At 36.7% G+C, this 24055-nt stretch overlaps 1 protein-coding gene across 1 annotated transcript; it reads left to right on the top strand.

Annotated features, from left to right (window-relative positions):
* The first annotated feature begins 127 nt into the window (after nt 1-127).
* Nucleotides 128-22183, top strand: LOC100370734 (uncharacterized). Its single transcript, XM_006822886.3, has 10 exons — nt 128-326; nt 4288-4394; nt 6832-6938; nt 7712-7810; nt 8374-8481; nt 9144-9211; nt 9303-9560; nt 17616-17860; nt 18464-19079; nt 19441-22183. The coding sequence occupies exons 1-10, from the start codon at nt 231-233 to the stop codon at nt 19606-19608; spliced, it is 1872 nt and encodes a 623-aa protein (XP_006822949.1). The 5' UTR covers nt 128-230; the 3' UTR covers nt 19609-22183.
* The last annotated feature ends 1872 nt before the right edge of the window (nt 22184-24055 follow it).

The raw sequence follows: 24055 nt of genomic DNA, 5'->3' as shown, positions 1-24055 counted from the left end.
GGTACATATACTAGTAGTTCATATTCCATTAGCTCAAATAGTTCAGCTTGTATATTTTCGTTCATAGTTGACATTTTTTTTACGATAATTACTTTGAAAACGAAAAAAAACATGTATTGGAGGAAAGACTTCACAAGTCTCACGAGAATACGCGAGATGTAAACAGCTGAAACAGGAAGCAAAGTGCGCGTGCAGTATGTGATGTATTTACTCCAAAATTTTGGGATAATATGGCCAAAGAATCTGGAGATAGAAAGAACGACAAGAAACGTGGGGAAGTGAAGATTAAAGATAAAAGGAAAGAAAAAGAACTTCCTCCAACGAAGGTAATATAAGCACGTAACAAAATACAGTCGTGACTGTCATTCAATGATTCATTTTCATGTAACCTCAAAGTTTATTCACAATATTACTATCAGAGGGACTGTAACAAATCGTAATAACATTCGCTGTTACTATACACATTACACATTCCCTGTGAATTACATGTATGTTGACATGAGTCAATTTATAAGGGGTCGGCCATAATTTTTGCGGGGGGGGTGGGGTGCAGGCATGTAACACTTGCTTTATCCTATTAACAACTAACTTTCTCTTTGTAGTAATAGTTATCACAACTAATCTTTATTGCTATTAACTGATAGAAACATTGTATTTCTAAAGATACAATAAAGTTATTATTATTATTATTAGTCAGCTGGTACCATCATTATCATTTTTTTATTACTTCCTTATTAGTGTATTAATACTGTATTCTTTTACTATTATCTGTAACCATTGCTACTCTCTCCGGGGAGTGCGTAAGTGTTAATAAATAAATACTAGTAAATTATCGACACGGTTACTAGAAGAACGGTTAGGAAACTCTATTTTTAGATATGCTAATCACCATTGACTTCACTTTGCGTGTCCAACCATTATGACGTCATCGCTTATATTGCTAGCGCTGTTCGTTTTTTATGCGAGTCCAATAAATTGAAGAAATAGAGCTCATTAAGCCGAAAGATTGACGTATAAGCGCCACTGACTTCTATGCGAATGTTTTGTGATACTCAAAAAATGAAAATACCGATAGTTTGTTTAGTTGACAGATTTGCAGTCTGTGAATTGAAATTGACCATGGCATTTTGTACCCAAAAACACTGTCTGTATTGTAATGTTGGGTTACGAATAACATAACTAGTTTCAATCATAACTTTAGACAATAACGCTTTTTTTGTCTTTGTCGTAACAGTTCGAGAAAATTGCTGAAAAATCAGATTAAATTATATTTTAGTACAACGCATTGTTAAATTAATATTTATAGTTTACATCAATTCTGTGGGTTAAATACTCTAGGTTGATGTAGACAATTTTCATCGTTTCAGTAGTCTGTAGATCTGTGTCTGCTGATGTCCAAAATGGCGACGAAGATTTGTACCCCAAAAATGCATTTCTGAACATTTCATAAGTTTATTTTGTACATTGAATTATAATCAGCGAGTCTTTTATGAGAACTCTATGATAGTTTGAACAATGTTAGTTTCATTTTATCAGAGTTTGCAGACATTTTACTCCCAGATAGCAATGTCAGCCATCTTTTTTTGACACGGGTTGTATGGTTACATAGTGCAGTTTTAATCTGAATATATATATTTTCAGTGTTCATATTCCTACTAAATCCTGACAATGCTGTATAAATTTGTTACGAAAGAAGACATTACAGAAAACTGCAATTGATGGAATTGTCTTCGAACGAATATGTAATTTTATGCAAATTATGATCGCCGCAATGTCAGCAGTATGCTAATTCCCTTTGTTCTAAATGTTTATCGAGACACGCATCCTAACAACAGGAGTGAGAAAGTTTCCTGACCGTTCTTCTAGTAACCGTGTTATTGATGGCCAGGGGCACAGTCCCTCTATCTAAACGCTATACTGTCAAATGACTATGCAACTCCAACAACTGCTACAGGCATTCACTCGATGTTTATTGCTAATCCCCCAAAAAACCATGGTCATTTCGAGACCGCTGATAGAGGGACTAAATCACTGGATATCATAGAGTGGGTTGATATGAGCATGGAAATACAAACCACAGAAAGAATGTGAATGCATATTTTGATTGTTTATATCATCGCATTAAAAATAAGCTAATTAACACAAGTTAATGTTTTCTTTGACTTTGGTAGTAGATCAGGTCACATTACTCACAAAATAAGATGGGCACTGTGAACACTATAGATATAATACTGACTGATAAAATAAACAGGACGTGAATGAATAACAAGCTTCGTTTTATTTTTAGCTCCGCTGTCGATTTTGTCGAGCGGAGCTTATCATATGAGTGATTGTCCGTCGTCATCCGTGTCAATGTTTTACTTTTTCGACTTCTTCTTGAAAACTACAAGCCTAAATGTTTTGATACTTGGTGTATATGTACCTTGGGTAGACCTCTCTTAGGTTTGTTCATTTCATGTTGATATCTTTAATTCTCTAATTTTGGTGAATATTTTTGTCATTTTTGGTAAAAACTGATATTTTCGACTTCTTGTTAAAAACCGCAAGTGCAATTGCTTTGATATTACATCTATAGGTACTACATGTGGACCTCTCTCAGATTTGTTAATTTTGTAATGATATCTTTAATTCTTTAATTTTGGTGAATATTTTTGTCATTTTTGATAAAAACTGATATTTTCGACTTCTTGTTAAAAACCGCAAGTCCAATTGCTTTGATACTACATATATAGGTACTACATGTGGACCTCTCTCAGATTTGTTCATTTCGTGATGATATCTTCAATTCTCTAATTTTGGTGAATATTTTTGTCATTTTTGGTAAAAACTGATATTTTCGACTTCTTGTTAAAAACCACAAGTGCAATTGCTTTGATATTACATATATAGGTACTACATGTGGACCTCTCTCAGATTTGTTCATTTTGTAATGATATTTTTAATTCTCTAATTTTGGTGAATATTTTTGTCATTTTTGGTAAAAACTGATATTTTCGACTTCTTGTTAAAAACCGCAAGTGCAAATGCTTTGATATTACATATATAGGTACTACATGTGGACCTCTCTCAGATTTGTTCATTTTGTAATGATATCTTTAATTCTCTAATTTTGGTGAATATTTTTGTCATTTTTTGGTGAAAAGTGATATTTTCGACTTCTTGTTAAAAATCGCAAGTGCAATTGCTTTGATACTACATATATAGGTACTACATGTGGACCTCTCTCAGATTTGTTTATTTCGTGATGATATCTTCAATTCTCTAATTTTGGTGAATATTTTTGTCATTTTTGGTAAAAAGTGATATTTTCGACTTCTTGTTAAAAATCGCAAGTGCAATTGCTTTGATACTACATATATAGGTACTACATGTGGACCTCTCTCAGATTTGTTTATTTCGTGATGATATCTTCAATTCTCTAATTTTGGTGAATATTTTTGTCATTTTTGGTAAAAAGTGATATTTTCGACTTCTTGTTGAAAACTGTAAGTCCGATTGCTTTGATATTACATATATAGGTACTACATGTGGACCTCTCTCAGATTTGTTCGTTTTGTGATGATATCTTCAATTCTCTAATTAATTTATTTTGGTGAATATTTTTGTAATTTTTGGTAAAAAGTGATATTTTCGACTTCTTGTTAAAAACTGTAAGTCCGATTGCTTTGATACTATTCATATTGTTCATTTTCTAATGATGTCTTCAGTTCTTTAATTGAAATGTGCATTGCTAACAGCGGAGCTATCTCAGCCGATAGGCTGCTTGTTTATTTATTTATTAACACATACTTACTCCCCAAAGGGAATGGCAATGGTTACAGATAATAGTAAAAGTATACAGTATTAATACACTAAAATTGAACAGAAATTACACTTTTCGCCTCATCATGAAAGCCCAATTTTAAATATTAGAAAGGTAATTGAAGTATTACGTATTAAAACGAAGATTCACGGTAAACCATGTACATTTGAAAGTGAAACGATTTGCTAGACTGCACATGTCTCTTGGCCAATGTGCCATGTGACCACCGTGAAAGTAATATCTGGACAATAAAACTCTTCACAGCAATTCATGTACTACCGAGTATGAATCAGCGCTATGACATTCATAATGTGCCAATATTGACAGAGTACCGGTAATACAAATTTTACAAGACATGGGCTTATTTATGCTAACTAGATATATAACACCTAGGGTGACACATATTTGGAGTTGCGATTAGTTTTTGATAATTAGCAGACATTTTTTCTTAATATTATGAAATTCAAAATTTTTGTGATCTGTAGGTCATCATACGTCGATTACCACCATCATTTACTGAAGAAACTTTCAAAGAAGCATTGGAATATTTACCACACAACAATTACTTCCATTTTGTAAAAGCTGATAGAAGGTATCTTTTCTTCTTCTTTGAATTCTGCCCCCAAAATAGTACATGTATCCTGGTATGAAATATTATTGAAATAAAAAAAAATGTCGTGTCTCTTAAAGGGGAACCGATTCTATAAATAGGGACAAGATGGCCACCGCAATTAGTATGCTAATCCGAACCAAGCCGCTCACATCGTGGCAGGAGCTCCTGGAAATGTGCCATTTACGATATTTAGAGATCAAGCTGTGATTCCAAATACATTTCTACGGGAGTATGAATATGTACGCTAGTGATTACACTCACACGATTACACACTTGGGCTTTTGATGTATAAATGTTGTTGTTTTCAGTCAAAACGTGCCGCGACAAGTAAAAATCCTGAGTTTAAAATGGCGGCTAATGTATTCAAAATGCTTGTCAATCACAGTTTGTGTATTAAGAGAGCATAGTAAGCATTCATTTACTTAGTAGACAGAGGCGGAGTTAATTACCAATGAGCACGTGGTGCAATCTATGGGATTGAGCGGTTCCCCTTTAACATTTTTGCATGAAACAGGGCTCTGATGTGATTGTTTGCTGAAGTACAGTACAGTACAGTCCAGGCATAACTTATAAACTGGCTATTAGTTAAATATGCCTTTTCATAAAAACTAATAATTTTTAAAGTGAGTATCATTGTCATCAAAATATTTATTCTAGTATTTATATCACTTGTATGAAGTCAAACATACAGATTTGTTGCAGTTTTAAAAGCATGCTGAGCTACCTTTAAGCTAGCTTAATGTTACAGCAATTCCAGGCACTGATTTGACGCCAAAGTAGTGCTAGATGTTGATAACTTACTACAATAGGTTACACACTTTGTTTTCACATTTACATAAGTTGTTACAAATAATGCAGACAGAATGTCTGCAATTTGAAGCGCACCGGAAGGAAGCTCCGCCCATAAAAGTGGCGGGACATTAGTTTTGAATTTCTCCTCCAATAAACGATTGAGGCTCTCAACTTAGTTTCCAGCCTCAATTTGCGTCACATGTTATTTCAGTGAAAGGGGCACATAAAGTGGTGGCACTGTAAAGAACGTTAGTTAGAGTTACTAGTATTTTACAGAACCAGCTGACGGACTTATCATGGCAAAATTGTTGATCAAAGTGCATTATTCCTACTATAGGAATATTGGTATCACGCCGATGTATATAACTGAAAGCTGCCTGCAACAAATGTCCTATGAAGACTTCATTCAATATATCAGGAATGAAATTGAATACATAAATAGAATGGGTGTTATTCGATTCGATTTGTTGCCCTCAGCGACCGACCGAAAGTATAAAATATCGGGTCGCGTTTTTTTTTGGTTTTTTTAACAGGTTCAAATATTAAAAACTCGCCATTTAAAAATTAACGATCCCGGACTGTTGTTTGATCCCCAGGGTCCCCGAGGGGGATAAGTGGCGACTTTTAACCTCGGGTTAATCTGTATTTCTCGAAAAAAAAAAAAAATCCAACCGACCGACCGACCCAATTTTTCAATTTTCCAAATTGAGAGCAACATAATTTTTTTTTGTTGGCCTTATTAGTTCTTGACGATGACAACCAAAAGATTAATGTGCCACCAAACAATCGCTTTAAACAGCTTATCACTAGCAACACATGATCACACGTTCGGGAGGGTTGCCGCCGTACATACACCGTCTTTGAGTAGTTTTTGTCGAATTTCCCGTTCGTAAATGCTTGTTGGTCTCTACAATTTAGATATTTGACAGTTAGTTTTTTAGTCGCGGATCGGTCGCTATTACGCTTTCCTGGCAGTATAGTCTTGATGGTAACAAATCATTTGACGATATTATATATACCAATAAACGATATTTTATGGTATTTGTATTTCTTTGTATTTATGTTCTTTACCATACAAAAACCCTCTGAGGGTTTTTACCGTAGTAGTGTAATAAAGTTATTATTATTAAAAGCTGTTTGCTTTGAAACACCACTTCGATCTCCGATCTCGGCAAATGACAGTCGACAACTCGACAACCCCTTGCTTCTCCATCGCGGTGTTTAAACAACTTAGACAAATGCCGATTTGTAGACACGCAATCAATACGATAACTGACCAAAAGTGACTAAAAGACAGACGCGCCTCAACGTCTAGAGGCGTCAGACTTTGTAGCAAAAATAGGAAACATTGCGGGCAATATCTGTCAATCATTCCTCTGATTTGCAGCCGATGTTTATATTTCTAGTTACAACTTATGTAAATGTGAAATCAAAGTGTGTAACCTATTGTAGAATGTTATCGATATCTATCACTACTTCAGCGTCAAATCAGTGCCTGGAATTGCTGTAAGTAACTGTAATGTTCAAGATCACATTTTGCTATTATTTGCCCATCTTTGTTATTGATCTGTGTATTACCTTTTTATTATGGTTATGTATTAAGCGTTGTATTTCTTTTATTTAGCCTTGGGCCGAATGCATTCTCCAGAGTATACATCAATATTGTAAAACAGGAAGATATCATTGCATTCAGAGACAAGTATGACGGATACATTTTTAATGACACCAAAGGTACCTAACTGATCTATTTACACACAAACTATTTCATGTCTGCTGCTGGAATTGGCAATTCTGATACATAGTTACTGAAGCTATACACACTGTGTACGGTAATAACTTTGTAATGTATATGTGTTAAAAAATGAAAAGAAAATAGTGTGGGAAACCAGAAAATGCATTTTTTATTTCTGTTTGGACCATACCCTATTTACTCTATTAGCAGCATGTGCTAATGTAAATAACAGGTGTTTCTGATAAGCATGTATACATATTCACATGCACGCACGTGTGTCTGTAATTGTTTGTCGACATTTTTCTGATATGCTTGACCACATTCTGTTCAAATTTGGTACAAAGGCAACACATAATGTTATACATGTATTATGAATTTGTTTTTGGATTCATTGGCATTCGTTTCTGGTACATGTGATATTGTGTTTGATTTATGTCAGTGGACTTGGAACTTGGTTCACGATGCATTGTTTATTGGGTCATGCCTACCCCAAATTGTCTCAAAATTTTCAGCATTCTACAGTAATTGAAATCTACTTGACAAGTCATGTCATTGGTGTATTATTGCTAAACAATATCAGTAATTCTACCTTGACTAGCTATGAACTAGAATGGTCAAGGTGTTAAATATATATTCCTTATCACACATGGTAGGTTACTGATGCACATGATGCAAAGTGATTGTTTGGTGACAATTTTTGTTTTACTTACACTGTAATTGTATGTCTTTAGCCACTCCTTGGACAAATTGACAATGACTTATATTCCGCTAGGTGAAGAATTCCCAGCAGTCGTGGAACTTGCTCCTTACCAGAAGATACCAAAGAAAGCATTGAAGAAACCTGATGTAAAGTCAGGATCCATTGAGGATGGTAAAGCATTCTGTCACTGTAACATACTGTCCCATAGATCGCATTGTGTCTTGCAGTATCTTGTATACGTGTTATGCCGGACACTTTTGCAGTTGATGAGATTTCATTAGCTCCAAAACTGGACACAGTCCACAGGCTTATTGATTTGGTTCCGTCCCGCTGTTCATCTGTCGCAGAATCTCAGAAGTGCATTGAATGCTTGAATGGCCGACTGGCAGCCATATTTGACCCCAAAATTGCTTATAGACGTACATTTTACTTGTGTTAGAGCAGTATTTCCAAGTTGTGATAGCCAGCCTGTTTAAACTTACAATATGGCCTCCAAACCTCATAACTGGCACGTTTCCCAGACCACCTCACCATGATGTTACTAGCTTAGCTTACTAATTTCGGCTACTGTCTTGCCCTGTTTCTACCCTTGGTTCTCTCTTTAATAACAGCTGCTTCACGTTATTGCTACATTCATAAAATCTCGTCTCTGTGCTTTAATATCCTACATTGCACTGCTTTCACAATAAATATTTCCCGCCTATTTGATTTATTTTATTCTTCATTTTTCTTAGATCCTGACTATGTTAAATTTTTGGAGTCTCTGAATGCTGAAGTGGAACCCTTACCAAGTGCAGAATCATACCTTGAAGAGATTGAAGCCAAAGAACGTGAATTGGAAGGTAGAGGAAGTTTTGAATTTTTCTTATTTATTTCATTACCGGTGGCCCCATCACAGGATTCTCATGCATTTGGTTTTGTCTGTCCGTCTGTGCATTCATGTCACATCACAACTCTGAAACGCATTTTATTTTAATGTAATGTCTTTTTTATCAGTCATGCACATTTAGGGGTATTTTAGGTAATTTTTGGTCAAAAATAAATGATATTTTTACCTGTTCTTGGTGATGCATTGATCAATTTTATTCAAACTTTACATATTGGTAATACACAATACAATAGACACACTGATGGACACAATTTCACAATCAAAATGTTTGAAGGTTGTCTTTTTGGTTCAAAAATGATGTTTTTCCTAATTCTTGTCCATGCATTGACCAATTCCATTCAAACTTAACATATGGGTAGTACACAATACATTACATATGTTGATAGACATTATTCCGCAATTAAAAGTATTTTGGGTCGAAAAATATTATGAATTTTCATTTCTTCTAAATATTTCATTATTGACTGAAATGACATATATTATCATTGATCCAAATGTTATCCATAAAATGATTCATTCTCTCAATACAGCATATATTGGTTACATTTTTAGTAGTATTATATGTTGAGTATATGATGAGTATGCTTCAATTTTTGTCTACAACATTTCTTACAGCTGCAGGTCCACAGAAAAAGACAACACCTCTTATTGAATATATCAGGAATAGAAAGTTGGAAAGAGAGGTAAAGGTACTTTCGATAAATCTGTAGTACAATCACAGGTGTCCATACTCATTTCATAAAGCTTTTAAATAATTTGTCACCTTGTGTTTAGCGTGCTAGGGAGGAACGTAGAGAAGAAAGGAAGCGAAAAGAGAGGGAGAGGATTCGACAGCGAGAAGAGGAGCGGCGGAGGAAGAGAGAAGAGGAAAGGAAAAAGAGGAGAGAAGAAGAACGAAAAAAGAAAGAGGAGGAGAAGAAGAAAAGGGAAGAGAGAAAGAAACGAGAAGCTGCTGAGAAGGAAAAAGATGGTGAGAAAGAAAAGGAGAGTAAACTTGATGAAAAGAAAGATGAGGAAGATCTTCAGGTTAAGGTGAAAAAATAATTAATTATGTATTATCATGTAGAAATTTACTGCTGTTATCTAAAAATTGCGCATTTCTGCTTATCTATTATAATACTGAAAATGGAATTAAGTCTAGTAATATGGTGGTTTTCGTCTCATTCATTGTTGTTGTCTTTTATGAAGACATATTTGAATGCTGATCACATACTAGACACCAGGGAATGGAACTATCAAAAAACAGCCCTGCCAGAAAGTTACCAGGCCTGCATTAAAGATCACCATTGCATCATCAGGAATGCATGAAACTAACAAAGAACAGCCCTGCTAGAAAGTTACCAGGCCTGCATTGAAGATCACTAGTGCATCAGCAGGAATGCATGTAACGAACAAAAAACAGCCCTGCTAGAAAGTTACCAGGCCTGCATTGAAGATCACCATTGCATCATCAGGAATGCATGAAACTAACAAAGAACAGCCCTGCTAGAAAGTTACCAGGCCTGCATTGAAGATCACTAGTGCATCAGCAGGAATGCATGTAACGAACAAAAAACAGCCCTGCTAGAAAGTTACCAGGCCTGCATTGAAGATCACCAGTGCATCATCAGGAATGCATGTAACTAACAAAAAACAGCCCTGCTAGAAAGTTACCAGGCCTGCATTGAAGATCACCAGTGCACCATCAGGAATGCATGTAACTAACAAAAAACAGCCCTGCTAGAAAGTTACCAGGCTTGCATTAAAGATCACCAGTGCATCATCAGGAATGCATGTAACTTACAAAAAACAGCCCTGCCAGAAAGTTACCAGGCCTGCATTAAAGATCACCAGTGCATCATCAGGAATGCATGAAACTAACAAAGAACAGCCCTGCTAGAAAGTTACCAGGCCTGCATTGAAGATCACCAGTGCATCAGCAGGAATGCATGTAACTAACAAAAAACAGCCCTGCTAGAAAGTTACCAGGCTTGCATTAAAGATCACCAGTGCATCATCAGGAATGCATGTAACTTACAAAAAACAGCCCTGCTAGAAAGGTACCAGGCTTGCATTGAAGATCACCGGTGCATCATCAGGAATGCATGTAACTAACAAAAAAACAGCCCTGCTAGAAAGTTACCAGGCTTGCATTAAAGATCACCAGTGCATCATCAGGAATGCATGTAACTTACAAAAAACAGCCCTGCCAGAAAGTTACCAGGCTTGCATTGAAGATCACCAGTGCATCATCAGGAATGCATGTAACTAACAAAAAAACAGCCCTGCTAGAAAGTTACCAGGCTTGCATTAAAGATCACCAGTGCATCATCAGGAATGCATGTAACTTACAAAAAACAGCCCTGCCAGAAAGTTACATGTACCAGGCTTGCATTGAAGATCACCAGTGCATCATCAAGAATGCATGTAACTAACAAAAAAACAGCCCTGCTAGAAAGTTACCAGGCTTGCATTAAAGATCACCAGTGCATCATCAGGAATGCATGTAACTTACAAAAAACAGCCCTGCCAGAAAGTTACATGTACCAGGCTTGCATTGAAGATCACCAGTGCATCATCAGGAATGCATGTAACTAACAAAAAACAGCCCTGCTAGAAAGTTACCAGGCTTGCATTGAAGATCACCAGTGCATCATCAGGAATGCATATAACTAACAAAAAACAGCCCTGCTAGAAAGTTACCAGGCTTGCATTAAAGATCACCAGTGCATCATCAGGAATGCATGTAACTAACAAAAAACAGCCTTGCCAGAAAGTTACCAGGCTTGCATTGAAGATCACCAGTGCATCATCAGGAATGCATGTAACTAACAAAAAACAGCCCTGCCAGAAAGTTACCAGGCCTGCATTAAAGATCACCAGTGCATCATCAGGAATGCATGTAACTAACAAAAAAACAACCCTGCTAGAAAGTTACCAGGCTTGCATTGAAGATCACCAGTGCATCATCAGGAATGCATGTAACTTACAAAAAAACAGCCCTGCCAGAAAGTTACCAGGCCTGCATTGAAGATCACCAGTGCATCATCAGGAATGCATGTAACTAACAAAAAACAGCCCTGCTAGAAAGTTACCAGGCCTGCATTAAAGATCACCAGTGCGTCATCAGGAATTCATGTAACTAACAAAAAACAGCCCTGCCAGAAAGTTACCAGGCTTGCATTGAAGATCACCAGTGCATCATCAGGAATGCATGTAACTAACAAAAAACAGCCCTGCCAGAAAGTTACCAGGCCTGCATTAAAGATCACCAGTGCATCATCAGGAATGCATGTAACTTACAAAAAACAGCCCTGCCAGAAAGTTACCAGGCTTGCATTGAAGATCACCAGTGCATCATCAGGAATGCATGTAACTAACAAAAAACAGCCCTGCTAGAAAGTTACCAGGCTTGCATTGAAGATCACCAGTGCATCATCAGGAATGCATGTAACTTACAAAAAACAGCCCTGCCAGAAAGTTACCAGGCCTGCATTAAAGATCACCAGTGCATCATCAGGAATGCATGTAACTAACAAAAAACAGCCCTGCCAGAAAGTTACCAGGCCTGCATTGAAGATCACCAGTGGCATCATCAGGAATGCATGTAACTAACAAAAAACAGCCCTGCTAGAAAGTTACCAGGCATGCATTAAAGATCACCAGTGCATCATCAGGAATGCATGTAACTAACAAAAAACAGCCCTGCTAGAAAGTTACCAAGCCTGCATTAAAGATCACCAGTGCATCATCAGGAATTCATGTAACTAACAAAAAACAGCCCTGCCAGAAAGTTACCAGGCTTGCATTGAAGATCACCAGTGCATCATCAGGAATGCATGTAACTAACAAAAAACAGCCCTGCTAGAAAGTTACCAGGCTTGCATTGAAGATCACCAGTGCATCATCAGGAATGCATGTAACTTACAAAAAACAGCCCTGCCAGAAAGTTACCAGGCCTGCATTGAAGATCACCAGTGCATCATCAGGAATGCATGTAACTAACAAAAAACAGCCCTGCTAGAAAGGTACCAGGCTTGCATTGAAGATCACCAGTGCATCATCAGGAATGCATGTAACTAACAAAAAAACAGCCCTGCTAGAAAGTTACCAGGCTTGCATTAAAGATCACCAGTGCATCATCAGGAATGCATGTAACTTACAAAAAACAGCCCTGCCAGAAAGTTACCAGGCTTGCATTGAAGATCACCAGTGCATCATCAGGAATGCATGTAACTAACAAAAAAACAGCCCTGCTAGAAAGTTACCAGGCTTGCATTAAAGATCACCAGTGCATCATCAGGAATGCATGTAACTTACAAAAAACAGCCCTGCCAGAAAGTTACATGTACCAGGCTTGCATTGAAGATCACCAGTGCATCATCAGGAATGCATGTAACTAACAAAAAAACAGCCCTGCTAGAAAGTTACCAGGCTTGCATTAAAGATCACCAGTGCATCATCAGGAATGCATGTAACTTACAAAAAACAGCCCTGCCAGAAAGTTACATGTACCAGGCTTGCATTGAAGATCACCAGTGCATCATCAGGAATGCATGTAACTAACAAAAAACAGCCCTGCTAGAAAGTTACCAGGCTTGCATTGAAGATCACCAGTGCATCATCAGGAATGCATATAACTAACAAAAAACAGCCCTGCTAGAAAGTTACCAGGCTTGCATTAAAGATCACCAGTGCATCATCAGGAATGCATGTAACTAACAAAAAACAGCCTTGCCAGAAAGTTATCAGGCTTGCATTGAAGATCACCAGTGCATCATCAGGAATGCATGTAACTAACAAAAAACAGCCCTGCCAGAAAGTTACCAGGCCTGCATTAAAGATCACCAGTGCATCATCAGGAATGCATGTAACTAACAAAAAAACAGCCCTGCTAGAAAGTTACCAGGCTTGCATTGAAGATCACCAGTGCATCATCAGGAATGCATGTAACTTACAAAAAAACAGCCCTGCCAGAAAGTTACCAGGCCTGCATTGAAGATCACCAGTGCATCATCAGGAATGCATGTAACTAACAAAAAACAGCCCTGCTAGAAAGTTACCAGGCCTGCATTAAAGATCACCAGTGCGTCATCAGGAATTCATGTAACTAACAAAAAACAGCCCTGCCAGAAAGTTACCAGGCTTGCATTGAAGATCACCAGTGCATCATCAGGAATTCATGTAACTAACAAAAAACAGCCCTGCCAGAAAGTTACCAGGCCTGCATTAAAGATCACCAGTGCATCATCAGGAATGCATGTAACTTACAAAAAACAGCCCTGCCAGAAAGTTACCAGGCTTGCATTGAAGATCACCAGTGCATCATCAGGAATGCATGTAACTAACAAAAAACAGCCCTGCTAGAAAGTTACCAGGCTTGCATTGAAGATCACCAGTGCATCATCAGGAATGCATGTAACTTACAAAAAACAGCCCTGCCAGAAAGTTACCAGGCCTGCATTGAAGATCACCAGTGCATCATCAGGAATGCATGTAACTAACAAAAAACAGCCCTGCCAGAAAGTTACCAGGCCTGCATTAAAGATCACCAGTGCATCATCAGGAATGCATGTAACTAACAAAAAACAGCCCTGCCAGAAAGTTACCAGGCCTGCATTGAAGATCACCAGTGGCATCATCAGGAATGCATGTAACTAACAAAAAACAGCCCTGCTAGAAAGTTACCAGGCATGCATTAAAGATCACCAGTGCATCATCAGGAATGCATGTAACTAACAAAAAACAGCCCTGCTAGAAAGTTACCAAGCCTGCATTAAAGATCACCAGTGCATCATCAGGAATTCATGTAACTAACAAAAAACAGCCCTGCCAGAAAGTTACCAGGCTTGCATTGAAGATCACCAGTGCATCATCAGGAATGCATGTAACTAACAAAAAACAGCCCTGCTAGAAAGTTACCAGGCTTGCATTGAAGATCACCAGTGCATCATCAGGAATGCATGTAACTTACAAAAAACAGCCCTGCCAGAAAGTTACCAGGCCTGCATTGAAGATCACCAGTGCATCATCAGGAATGCATGTAACTAACAAAAAACAGCCCTGCCAGAAAGTTACCAGGCCTGCATTAAAGATCACCAGTGCATCATCAGGAATGCATGTAACTAACAAAAAACAGCCCTGCTAGAAAGTTACCAGGCTTGCATTGAAGATCACCAGTGCATCATCAGGAATGCATGTAACTAACCAAAAACAGCCCTGCTAGAAAGTTACCAGGCCTGCATTGAAGATCACCAGTGCATCATCAGGAATGCATGTAACTAACAAAAAACAGCCCTGCCAGAAAGTTACCAGGCCTGCATTGAAGATCACCAGTGGCATCATCAGGAATGCATGTAACTAACAAAAAACAGCCCTGCCAGAAAGTTACCAGGCCTGCATTAAAGATCACCAGTGCATCATCAGGAATGCATGTAACTAACAAAAAACAGCCCTGCTAGAAAGTTACCAGGCTTGCATTGAAGATCACCAGTGCATCATCAGGAATGCATGTAACTTACAAAAAACAGCCCTGCCAGAAAGTTACCAGGCCTGCATTGAAGATCACCAGTGCATCATCAGGAATGCATGTAACTAACAAAAAACAGCCCTGCCAGAAAGTTACCAGGCCTGCATTAAAGATCACCAGTGCATCATCAGGAATGCATGTAACTAACAAAAAACAGCCCTGCTAGAAAGTTACCAGGCTTGCATTGAAGATCACCAGTGCATCATCAGGAATGCATGTAACTAACCAAAAACAGCCCTGCTAGAAAGTTACCAGGCCTGCATTGAAGATCACCAGTGCATCATCAGGAATGCATGTAACTAACAAAAAACAGCCCTGCCAGAAAGTTACCAGGCCTGCATTGAAGATCACCAGTGGCATCATCAGGAATGCATGTAACTAACAAAAAACAGCCCTGCTAGAAAGTTACCAGGCATGCATTAAAGATCACCAGTGCATCATCAGGAATGCATGTAACTAACAAAAAACAGCCCTGCTAGAAAGTTACCAAGCCTGCATTAAAGATCACCAGTGCATCATCAGGAATTCATGTAACTAACAAAAAACAGCCCTGCCAGAAAGTTACCAGGCTTGCATTGAAGATCACCAGTGCATCATCAGGAATGCATGTAACTAACAAAAAACAGCCCTGCTAGAAAGTTACCAGGCTTGCATTGAAGATCACCAGTGCATCATCAGGAATGCATGTAACTTACAAAAAACAGCCCTGCCAGAAAGTTACCAGGCCTGCATTGAAGATCACCAGTGCATCATCAGGAATGCATGTAACTAACAAAAAACAGCCCTGCCAGAAAGTTACCAGGCCTGCATTAAAGATCACCAGTGCATCATCAGGAATGCATGTAACTAACAAAAAACAGCCCTGCTAGAAAGTTACCAGGCTTGCATTGAAGATCACCAGTGCATCATCAGGAATGCATGTAACTAACCAAAAACAGCCCTGCTAGAAAGTTACCAGGCCTGCATTGAAGATCACCAGTGCATCATCAGGAATGCATGTAACTAACAAAAAACAGCCCTGCCAGAAAGTTACCAGGCCTGCATTGAAGATCACCAGTGGCATCATCAGGAATGCATGTAACTAACAAAAAACAGCCCTGCCAGAAAGTTACCAGGCCTGCATTAAAGATCACCAGTGCATCATCAGGAATGCATGTAACTAACAAAAAACAGCCCTGCTAGAAAGTTACCAGGCTTGCATTGAAGATCACCAGTGCATCATCAGGAATGCATGTAACTAACAAAAAACAGCCCTGCCAGAAAGTTACCAGGCCTGCATTGAAGATCACCAGTGCATCATCAGGAATGCATGTCACTAACAAAAAACAGCCCTGCTAGAAAGTTACCAGGCTTGCATTAAAGATCACCAGTGAATCATCAGGAATGCATGTAACTAACAAAAAACAGCCCTGCCAGAAAGTTACCAGGCTTGCATTAAAGATCGCCAGTGCATCATCAGGAATGCAGTTTGAATGGCTGTTACAGCGGTATACAGCTGTTATCACTGCTATGTGAAACAATTATTTGTTTTGAAATAACCTTATTGACATGCTTTGTTCAACGCTCAAGAAAGCCACTCAATTTATTGAATGCAGTTTTCTGGGTTTGTTTTGCTCGTGGTTGACAGTGAAACACTGTTCCTGTACACAAATGTGTATCTTTCAGATAACAGCCCTTTTCAGGGCCACCAAATATTTAAAAAAGAAAACTAGCGAATTATCAACATCTTGCACCATGGAGCTCTTTTTATTTACCTCCACGCATGCACAAACTACATTGAGACAGATTAGTTGCATATATCGTCTGCCATAATGTTTCTAGTCGGCTCAACAACAATGTTGTTAAAATAAAATGGGGTCTTCTCAAACTATTAGTACATTTATGTGTGGGATTTGGATCACAATAAATATCAATTATTGTATGTCTAGCTTGAGCCAAGCTGAACTGGCAAATCTGGATAATTTTTTTTGTTTTATCTGAAATAAATATTTTAGTTAGATCTTCACACTTTTAGCAGGCTTTTAGCAAACTGGTCTGATTGTGAATAAATTCCAAAAACAAAAAAGAATTTGTTTACCAGGTTGGCACGAATATAACTGTTTGATACGAATGTAGTTCATCATGACTACCACAGTGTCGTCAACCAGGCACTTCACACACCCGCCAATGATTGAATCTACATTTGTAGGTCGATACCAGGGCATGCAAATTTGTTATATTTAATAGTTCGTCTTTTTCAGTGACAGTGGGGTGAACAAAATATCATCTTCCCTTTATTGAAACCTTATCGCCTTCAGGACAGTGTTCTATTCTGTTGCCACTTAAAAAAGACGAACCATTTAAGTTTACGAGCTTTGTCACTGCTGTTTTCTCTATATGTTCACATGCTCCAAGGAAGTATGTGTTGTATCAATATGTTATATACTATAAAAGCGATGAAAGGTACATTTTCTATAAGACATCAACTCATGTATAACTTTTAGAACAATTTATTCATGTACATGTGTACCAGCCCTACTGGAAAGTTATTAGTTGCTGGTGTTGACTCAAATTTTTTTTTCATAATACATGTATACTAGCTGCTGAAAAATACTGAAACCAATGATGACGCTGACAAGCTAAATGATACTGAGAATAAAGGTGACCTTGAAGACAAGAAACAAGAAGAAGTCAAATCAAAGGATGATGCCAAAGCAGATGTCAAGGTTAAAGATGATTCAAAGGAAGTCAAGGCTGAAACTGTTGTAAAAGATGTGAAAACAAAAGATGATGTGAAAGGCAAAAAGGAATATTCAAAGACAACTGAGAAGAAAACAGATGAAAGGTATACCATGTTAGTATGTTGTAGTTTATTGTTAATGTATGTTGAATATTGTACTACTGCATGGTGTTTATAGTGATTGGAATGATGTAGATTAGCCTGTTGGTATAAGGCACATGTTTCTGTTCATGAAATTTTTGGTATATTGTATACCCCAGTATGGGTTATTTTACCTCCTAGCCAGAGATGATGACACTTATGATTGTCTATTTCACATGTAACTATCCCCAGCTTTAAATTAATATCCCTCAGTAGTGGTATTGTCGGAGAGGGATATAGTGGTGACAAGCCTCCTTACAAAGTCATAAGTTAAAATAAGTTAAGGCCAATTCCTTGCTTTTACACTTACGGTACAGCTTACAATTTTACATACACCAGTCTGCTCATCTGCTGTTTCTTGGAGTTGGAGTTTTCAACAACTTCTTGCTTTTGATGTGTGTGGCATGCATTTTTCACAATTGATTCATGATGACAGATTTCATTATAAACTAAATAAATGTTCAGAACTGTCTATTAGGCACCACAGCGTATTAACACTTAATAGACCTTTCATATAAACTATTCCACTGTACAAACATGCTCCTTCCTCCTTGTTGTTCACTATAGAACCAAATCAGGAAGAGACAGACGAGATGACAGGGATCGACGTGATGAGCGAGACAGAAGATACGACAAGCGTGATGACAAACGGTCAAGTTACGGTGATAGATATAGAGATCAAAGGAACAACAGGCGAGATGATAGATATGACAGAGATAGTAAAAGAGATGATAAACATAGCAGCCTAAAAGACTCTAAAACTGAAATAAAAGAGAAAGATAGTGGAAGAAAAGATCATGATAAGCTGGATGGCAAAGACAGAGGAATGTTGAAAGGAGATTACAGAGGAGATTATGGAAAACCAAAATCATATGAAAGAGACAGACGGGGTGAGAGAAAGAGTTACAGATACAGTGACACAAGGAGTGAGAGAACTAAGAGCAGAAATGATGACCGAGGCAATGACAGGTCTAAAAATAATTACAGTGATAGAGACAAGGAAGATAAAACAAGAAAAGATGAGAAAATGAGCAACAAGAAGGATGACTCAAAGAAAGCAGCTGTTGGTGCTGATGATGACAGATCAAAAGATAGTTCTGGATCCAGTCAAGATCGGGACAGGGATCGGGATAGATACAGTGAGAGAGAGAGTACTAAACAGAAACAGAGAATAAGAAACAAGGTAAGTGGTGGATCTTAGTATTAAAATACAGAAAGAAATGTGACACGACATGAGAAGAGTCAATAGCTTGTATTGCCCTTATTTCAAAATCACAGTAGACAAGCTAATTTATCAAGAGCAAATAACTTCAAGTTTAGTCTTCGTAATTAGTATGCATTTGATTGTCACAGCTGAAAATAATGAAACCATAGTTGCTTATTAAAGAGATAATTGCATTTGTCCTGTTTTCGCACAATGAAAGAGTCATTGTTAGAAAGTCAAGTTATTGTTCAGTCTGCTCCTTTCAAATGAGTGGTATTAATATAACTGATATACTATGCTAAAACGTGTGATAATCATTATTTACTACCATATTGCATAGGACCGACCAGCCATGCAACTGTACCAACCGGGATTACGATTTTCAAGAACTAACAGCAAGGAGAAAGACTCTGACAGAGACAAGGAGAAAGATAAGGAAACTGACAAATTTAAAGACACCAAATCACAAGATGAGAAACCCCAAACAATAGTCAGTGAAAAAGAATAGACTACAATGTGAACTCAGAGCATTATAAAATATTAATAGGGTATTTATTATGAAGATTATGTTCTACAAAAGGGAATATGTATTGATTAAATTTTTGTGCATTGAAATAAAAAAAGTCGAACTGATTGCATCTTATTACTTATTAAGCTCTACAGTTACCGTAGTATAACATACCACCCCAGTCCCCAGTGGCATGCCAAGTTGACAGGGACTGAATTAAGGTATGGTTTTTCACAACAAAAAAACACAATAAACAGAACAAAAGGTGCTTTAAATTGAATATTTTTAAGTTAGCACTGTTAATTTAAATGAGTCATGATGAAAAAAAGGAAACATCTACCAATATCAGGTGTGAGTATAGCAGTTGTAAATGTTGTTTTACATGATAGCTTGTATTTCCTCTGTATATCAAATTTAGCACTGAGCGTGCATTATGAAAAGATGTATATTCTGTAATGTTTGAAACTAAGTAATTCAGAAAATATTAATAAGACTTTGTCCAGTGCATTTTGAACTGTTACCTGAAATTAAGATTGCTCTACCTTGAAATTGTTGACCTTACCGGTAATTGAAGTCAACTGAAATTTAAGCTCTTCTTTACTGTATTGTGGCTGCAAACTAGGCACAACTAGCTTTCAGTAATATGTGTGCTTTTATCTAATCCTACTTCCTATCTCACTGTAATCGTATGAGCTAGGACCTCGCCGCTAGGTGATTGATATCTTGCAATATTTGTCATTCAAAGCAATGTACAAATATACTTCAAGCAAATTTGGCCCAAGATATCTTATGATTTCATCTCATTCATAATTGAGTTTTTTTTTTTAATCAATGTATATCTATGACAATGTATATATATTCTGATGAAGTCCAATATCTAGGACTATCTGAAAGCATATCTCAGACATTCATTGAACAATTTCTTTTAAACTTGGTACAAAGACAATACCTGATGTCATACTTAAGCATATCTATTTTGTTTTTGTTTTTTGATGTAAAATTTGCCTCAATCATAGGTATGTAAATTGTGTTTGTAAAAGAGACGACTTAACATTTATTCGATTGCAGTTTGTTTGTGTTTTAAATTGGAGGCTACAAAGGTGAACTTCAAATTTTATTGATTTTTTACACTGTGTGCTGTTACCAAAATGCTAGTACATGTAATAAAATTCAGAGAATCGTTCTGTCAGTTTAGTGTCTTGAGAAATCACTGAGAAATTTAGCAAGCACTGGATGAGAACATGCACAATGAAATCACTTTCTTTTTACCTTGTTTACTAGATTGCCTGTTAAATAATCTGATGTATATGTAGTAACTATTTTCATTTAAATCACTTTCAAACTAAAATTCAGCTACAAAATATATACTTCAAATGTGAATTTTATTTTTTAGTACTGTACTACTAGTTGGCAGTTAGCAGCATTTACTCAATGATTCAGGAAGGTTCCAGACAAATTGAAGATTATATTCCATGAATACGTCATACTTTCATTGTTATGGGTTCTTGTCATCAAGATACCAAAAATGACAAAAAAAATTTGGGTCACTAGACTATTTTTCGAAATACAACAGTCTGAAATGTTACAGAAAAAAAGTCAAGTATGGTATTTTAAACTGGTTTCTACGGTGAAATTATTTATTCATATTTCAAAAATTTGCTTGGTGATATGGAATAAAAAAAAAAAGTCATCATTATTGGCGTGAATCCAAATATTGTGAAAACATTTCAAAAAATTGATGTAGAATATATAATAACATATATTTGACATATAATACGTTTGTAGTATGATATTAATTTACCATTACATACAATGAGAGGTTATATATACTGTGTAGTAACATGCTCAGTGATACAAAATTTGAATTTGGTTCAAAATTCCCTAATCAGTATCACGTTTATTGTTGAGGATACTGTAAAATAATTTATTTTCCCTGGTTTTTAATTTTGCTATGTTAATGCTTTGAGCAATTTCACCGGATTTTGAGTTCATGAACTTGACAGGGAAATAATGAGCTCTATTGTTATTCTTCATGTTTGCATGGATTTAATTTGGCAGACTTATCGATGAAAATAGCAAAATTAAAAAACAGCAAATAATTAATAATAATTACAGTATGTAATATATATTGGTACATTTCTTCACCTTCATGAAGATGCGTTACATGGTTTAGATTAGGAACACTCAGAGAGTATTCTGCAGTCCTGTGAAGCTTGTATTCACTGTAACTATTTCAACAACAAGATGGTGATCATTGCCAAAGTTCAGCTGGATTTGGTCAACAGTTTATGTACATGGTGGGCATGGAGAGGAATATAATGCAAACTTGTGTATTTTGAGTAAAACACTCTGGTTTGATCATTATAAAGGGGGCTGTGTGTGAATACATATTACTGTAATACATTATGCTTATTCTAGAAATAGTACTTTGCTAGATGACAATGTTCACAGTGATGCATAGTTGCTACCAGAATATTGAAGTTGATATTCTGTTTTAGGTAAAATTGTACATGGATTCATCATTTTTTTTTTATAATATGATTTTTTCAGATAATGAATAAATATCTATACTGAATTTATTGTTATGTCTAATCTTCTTTTATGTAATATATGAAAGCTGAGTTAGTCATTTTAGCTCCTGTGTTTGAAGCATACAAGGGAGGTAATGAGTTTGGTGTATCTGTCTGTCTGTCTGTGTGTAAGCAAAATCTAAAAAATCTCCGAGCATATTTGATCAAAATTTTGTACATAGTTACCTTTCGATGATGCGCAGACATGGTCAGTTTTGGGGCCATCACCGTGCATATTAAGTAGCTAATTTACATCTTTATCTCATTTTAGCCTTTGTAAACAAAATCTTAAAAACTGAGCGAATATTGATCAAATTTGGTACATAGATACCTTGGGGTAATGTGCAGACACTGTTAGTATTGAATCAATGATCATGCATATTAAGTAGCTAATTTGCATATTGTCTCATTTCAGCCCATGCAAGCAAAATCTTCTAACCTCTAATGCCATTGTTCCTTCACTGTGGGAATTTTCATTTTCTAGATTTTTTTTTATAAGTCGACAATGATTGCATAAACTTTTTATTCACACGATTTGCTGGGTTTAACTTTGATCTCACATTTGGTTGTTGATATCATTATATCGTGCCCTATAAAATAGTTTATGCTAAACATTAATAGACCTTGTTTGGCCATAGTTTAGTTTTCAGACCAACTGTATTCAAATTAAGTAGTGGGTTATATATCTTTCTTTGTTTTAATCAACTTTACAAAATTAGGTGCAAGGGATGTTGTTCACATCACCAAGGTTTTTTTTTTTTTTATCTGTGGTTGTTCCTCGATGAAACAAATGAGAAATTGACTATAATATTTCAAATGATGAATGACTGAATAACCAAACAAATCTGAATGAATGACATTGCTTTCACCAAAGTGCGTATTTTGACGTCACGGAAGCACTCACTAGAGGTGTACGTTGTATTATACAGTAGTTACACAATTAACCACTGTTTGGAAGATTAATGGGCTATATTAATCTTCTGTATTTAAAAAGGCTGTCATAATCCTATTGTATGAGAATTAATATTACTTAAAAATTAGTCATGGTGAGTGATACTGATAGATAAAGTGGGTGTGTTTTAGGGGAAATGTCTGTCTGCTGTGTTCTCGCTGTCTGCATTGTTAACTTTTCATGTGGTTACAATTACTCAAATATTTTGTATCTCCCAGTAATCATTTCCTAACAAGAAAATATTGTCAATCAATATAATTTTTTTTCAATTTATACTTTCTTGTGAAATCAACACTACAAACCAAAACCAACTCAAAATTCAGGGTTAGGCCATCAATGAAGTTGATGACTTCACTTACCTGGGCAGTAATGTGAGCAAAAAAGGACACTCACAGAGAAGTAAAGACATCAAATCAAGAATAGCCAAAGCCAGGAATGCTTTCATAAAACTAAATCTAATTTGGAAATCCAGCCAATAAATTCAGGAACTTAAACTCAAGCTTTGCAATAGCGATGTAAAATCTGTCCTTCTCTGTGCATCCATATACTGGCGTGTAACAAAATCCGACATGACCAAGCTATCGTCTTTCACAATGGTTGCCTAAGGAGAATTTGCAGAATATTCTGGTCAGTGACCATCTCCAATGATGACCTTTATAAACACATTCTCGGGACATTGTTATTAAAATAAAGAGCCGAAGAATGGGTGGTTGGGTCATGTTCTCAGAATGCCACAAGACTCAATCTCCAAAACAGCACTTTGTTGGACGCCACAGGGTAAATAAAACAGAGGGAGGCCAAAAACCACATGAAGAAGAACCATTACCACAGAACTTGCCAAGGCAAACCTGACCTGGAGTGGAGCAGATATGGTGGCCAAGGATAGACAGGAATGAAGGACCTGATTGCAGCCTTATGTCCCGGT

The sequence above is a fragment of the Saccoglossus kowalevskii genome, chromosome 1, assembly GCF_978046115.1.
Source record: "Saccoglossus kowalevskii chromosome 1, keSacKowa6.1, whole genome shotgun sequence".
In the NCBI taxonomy this organism is placed as follows: Eukaryota; Metazoa; Hemichordata; class Enteropneusta; family Harrimaniidae; genus Saccoglossus; species Saccoglossus kowalevskii.
The sequence above is the reverse complement of the archived record's forward strand: the minus strand, read 5'-3'. Positions and strand labels throughout refer to the sequence as shown.

Coding starts and splice junctions, on each gene's coding strand:
- LOC100370734 (XM_006822886.3), top strand. CDS start 231: ATGGCCAAAGAATCTGGAGATAGAAAGAACGACAAGAAACGTGGGGAA. Junction 6,939..7,711: donor CATTTTTAATGACACCAAAG/GTACCTAACTGA, acceptor ATATTCCGCTAG/GTGAAGAATTCCCAGCAGTC. Junction 7,811..8,373: donor GTCAGGATCCATTGAGGATG/GTAAAGCATTCT, acceptor CATTTTTCTTAG/ATCCTGACTATGTTAAATTT.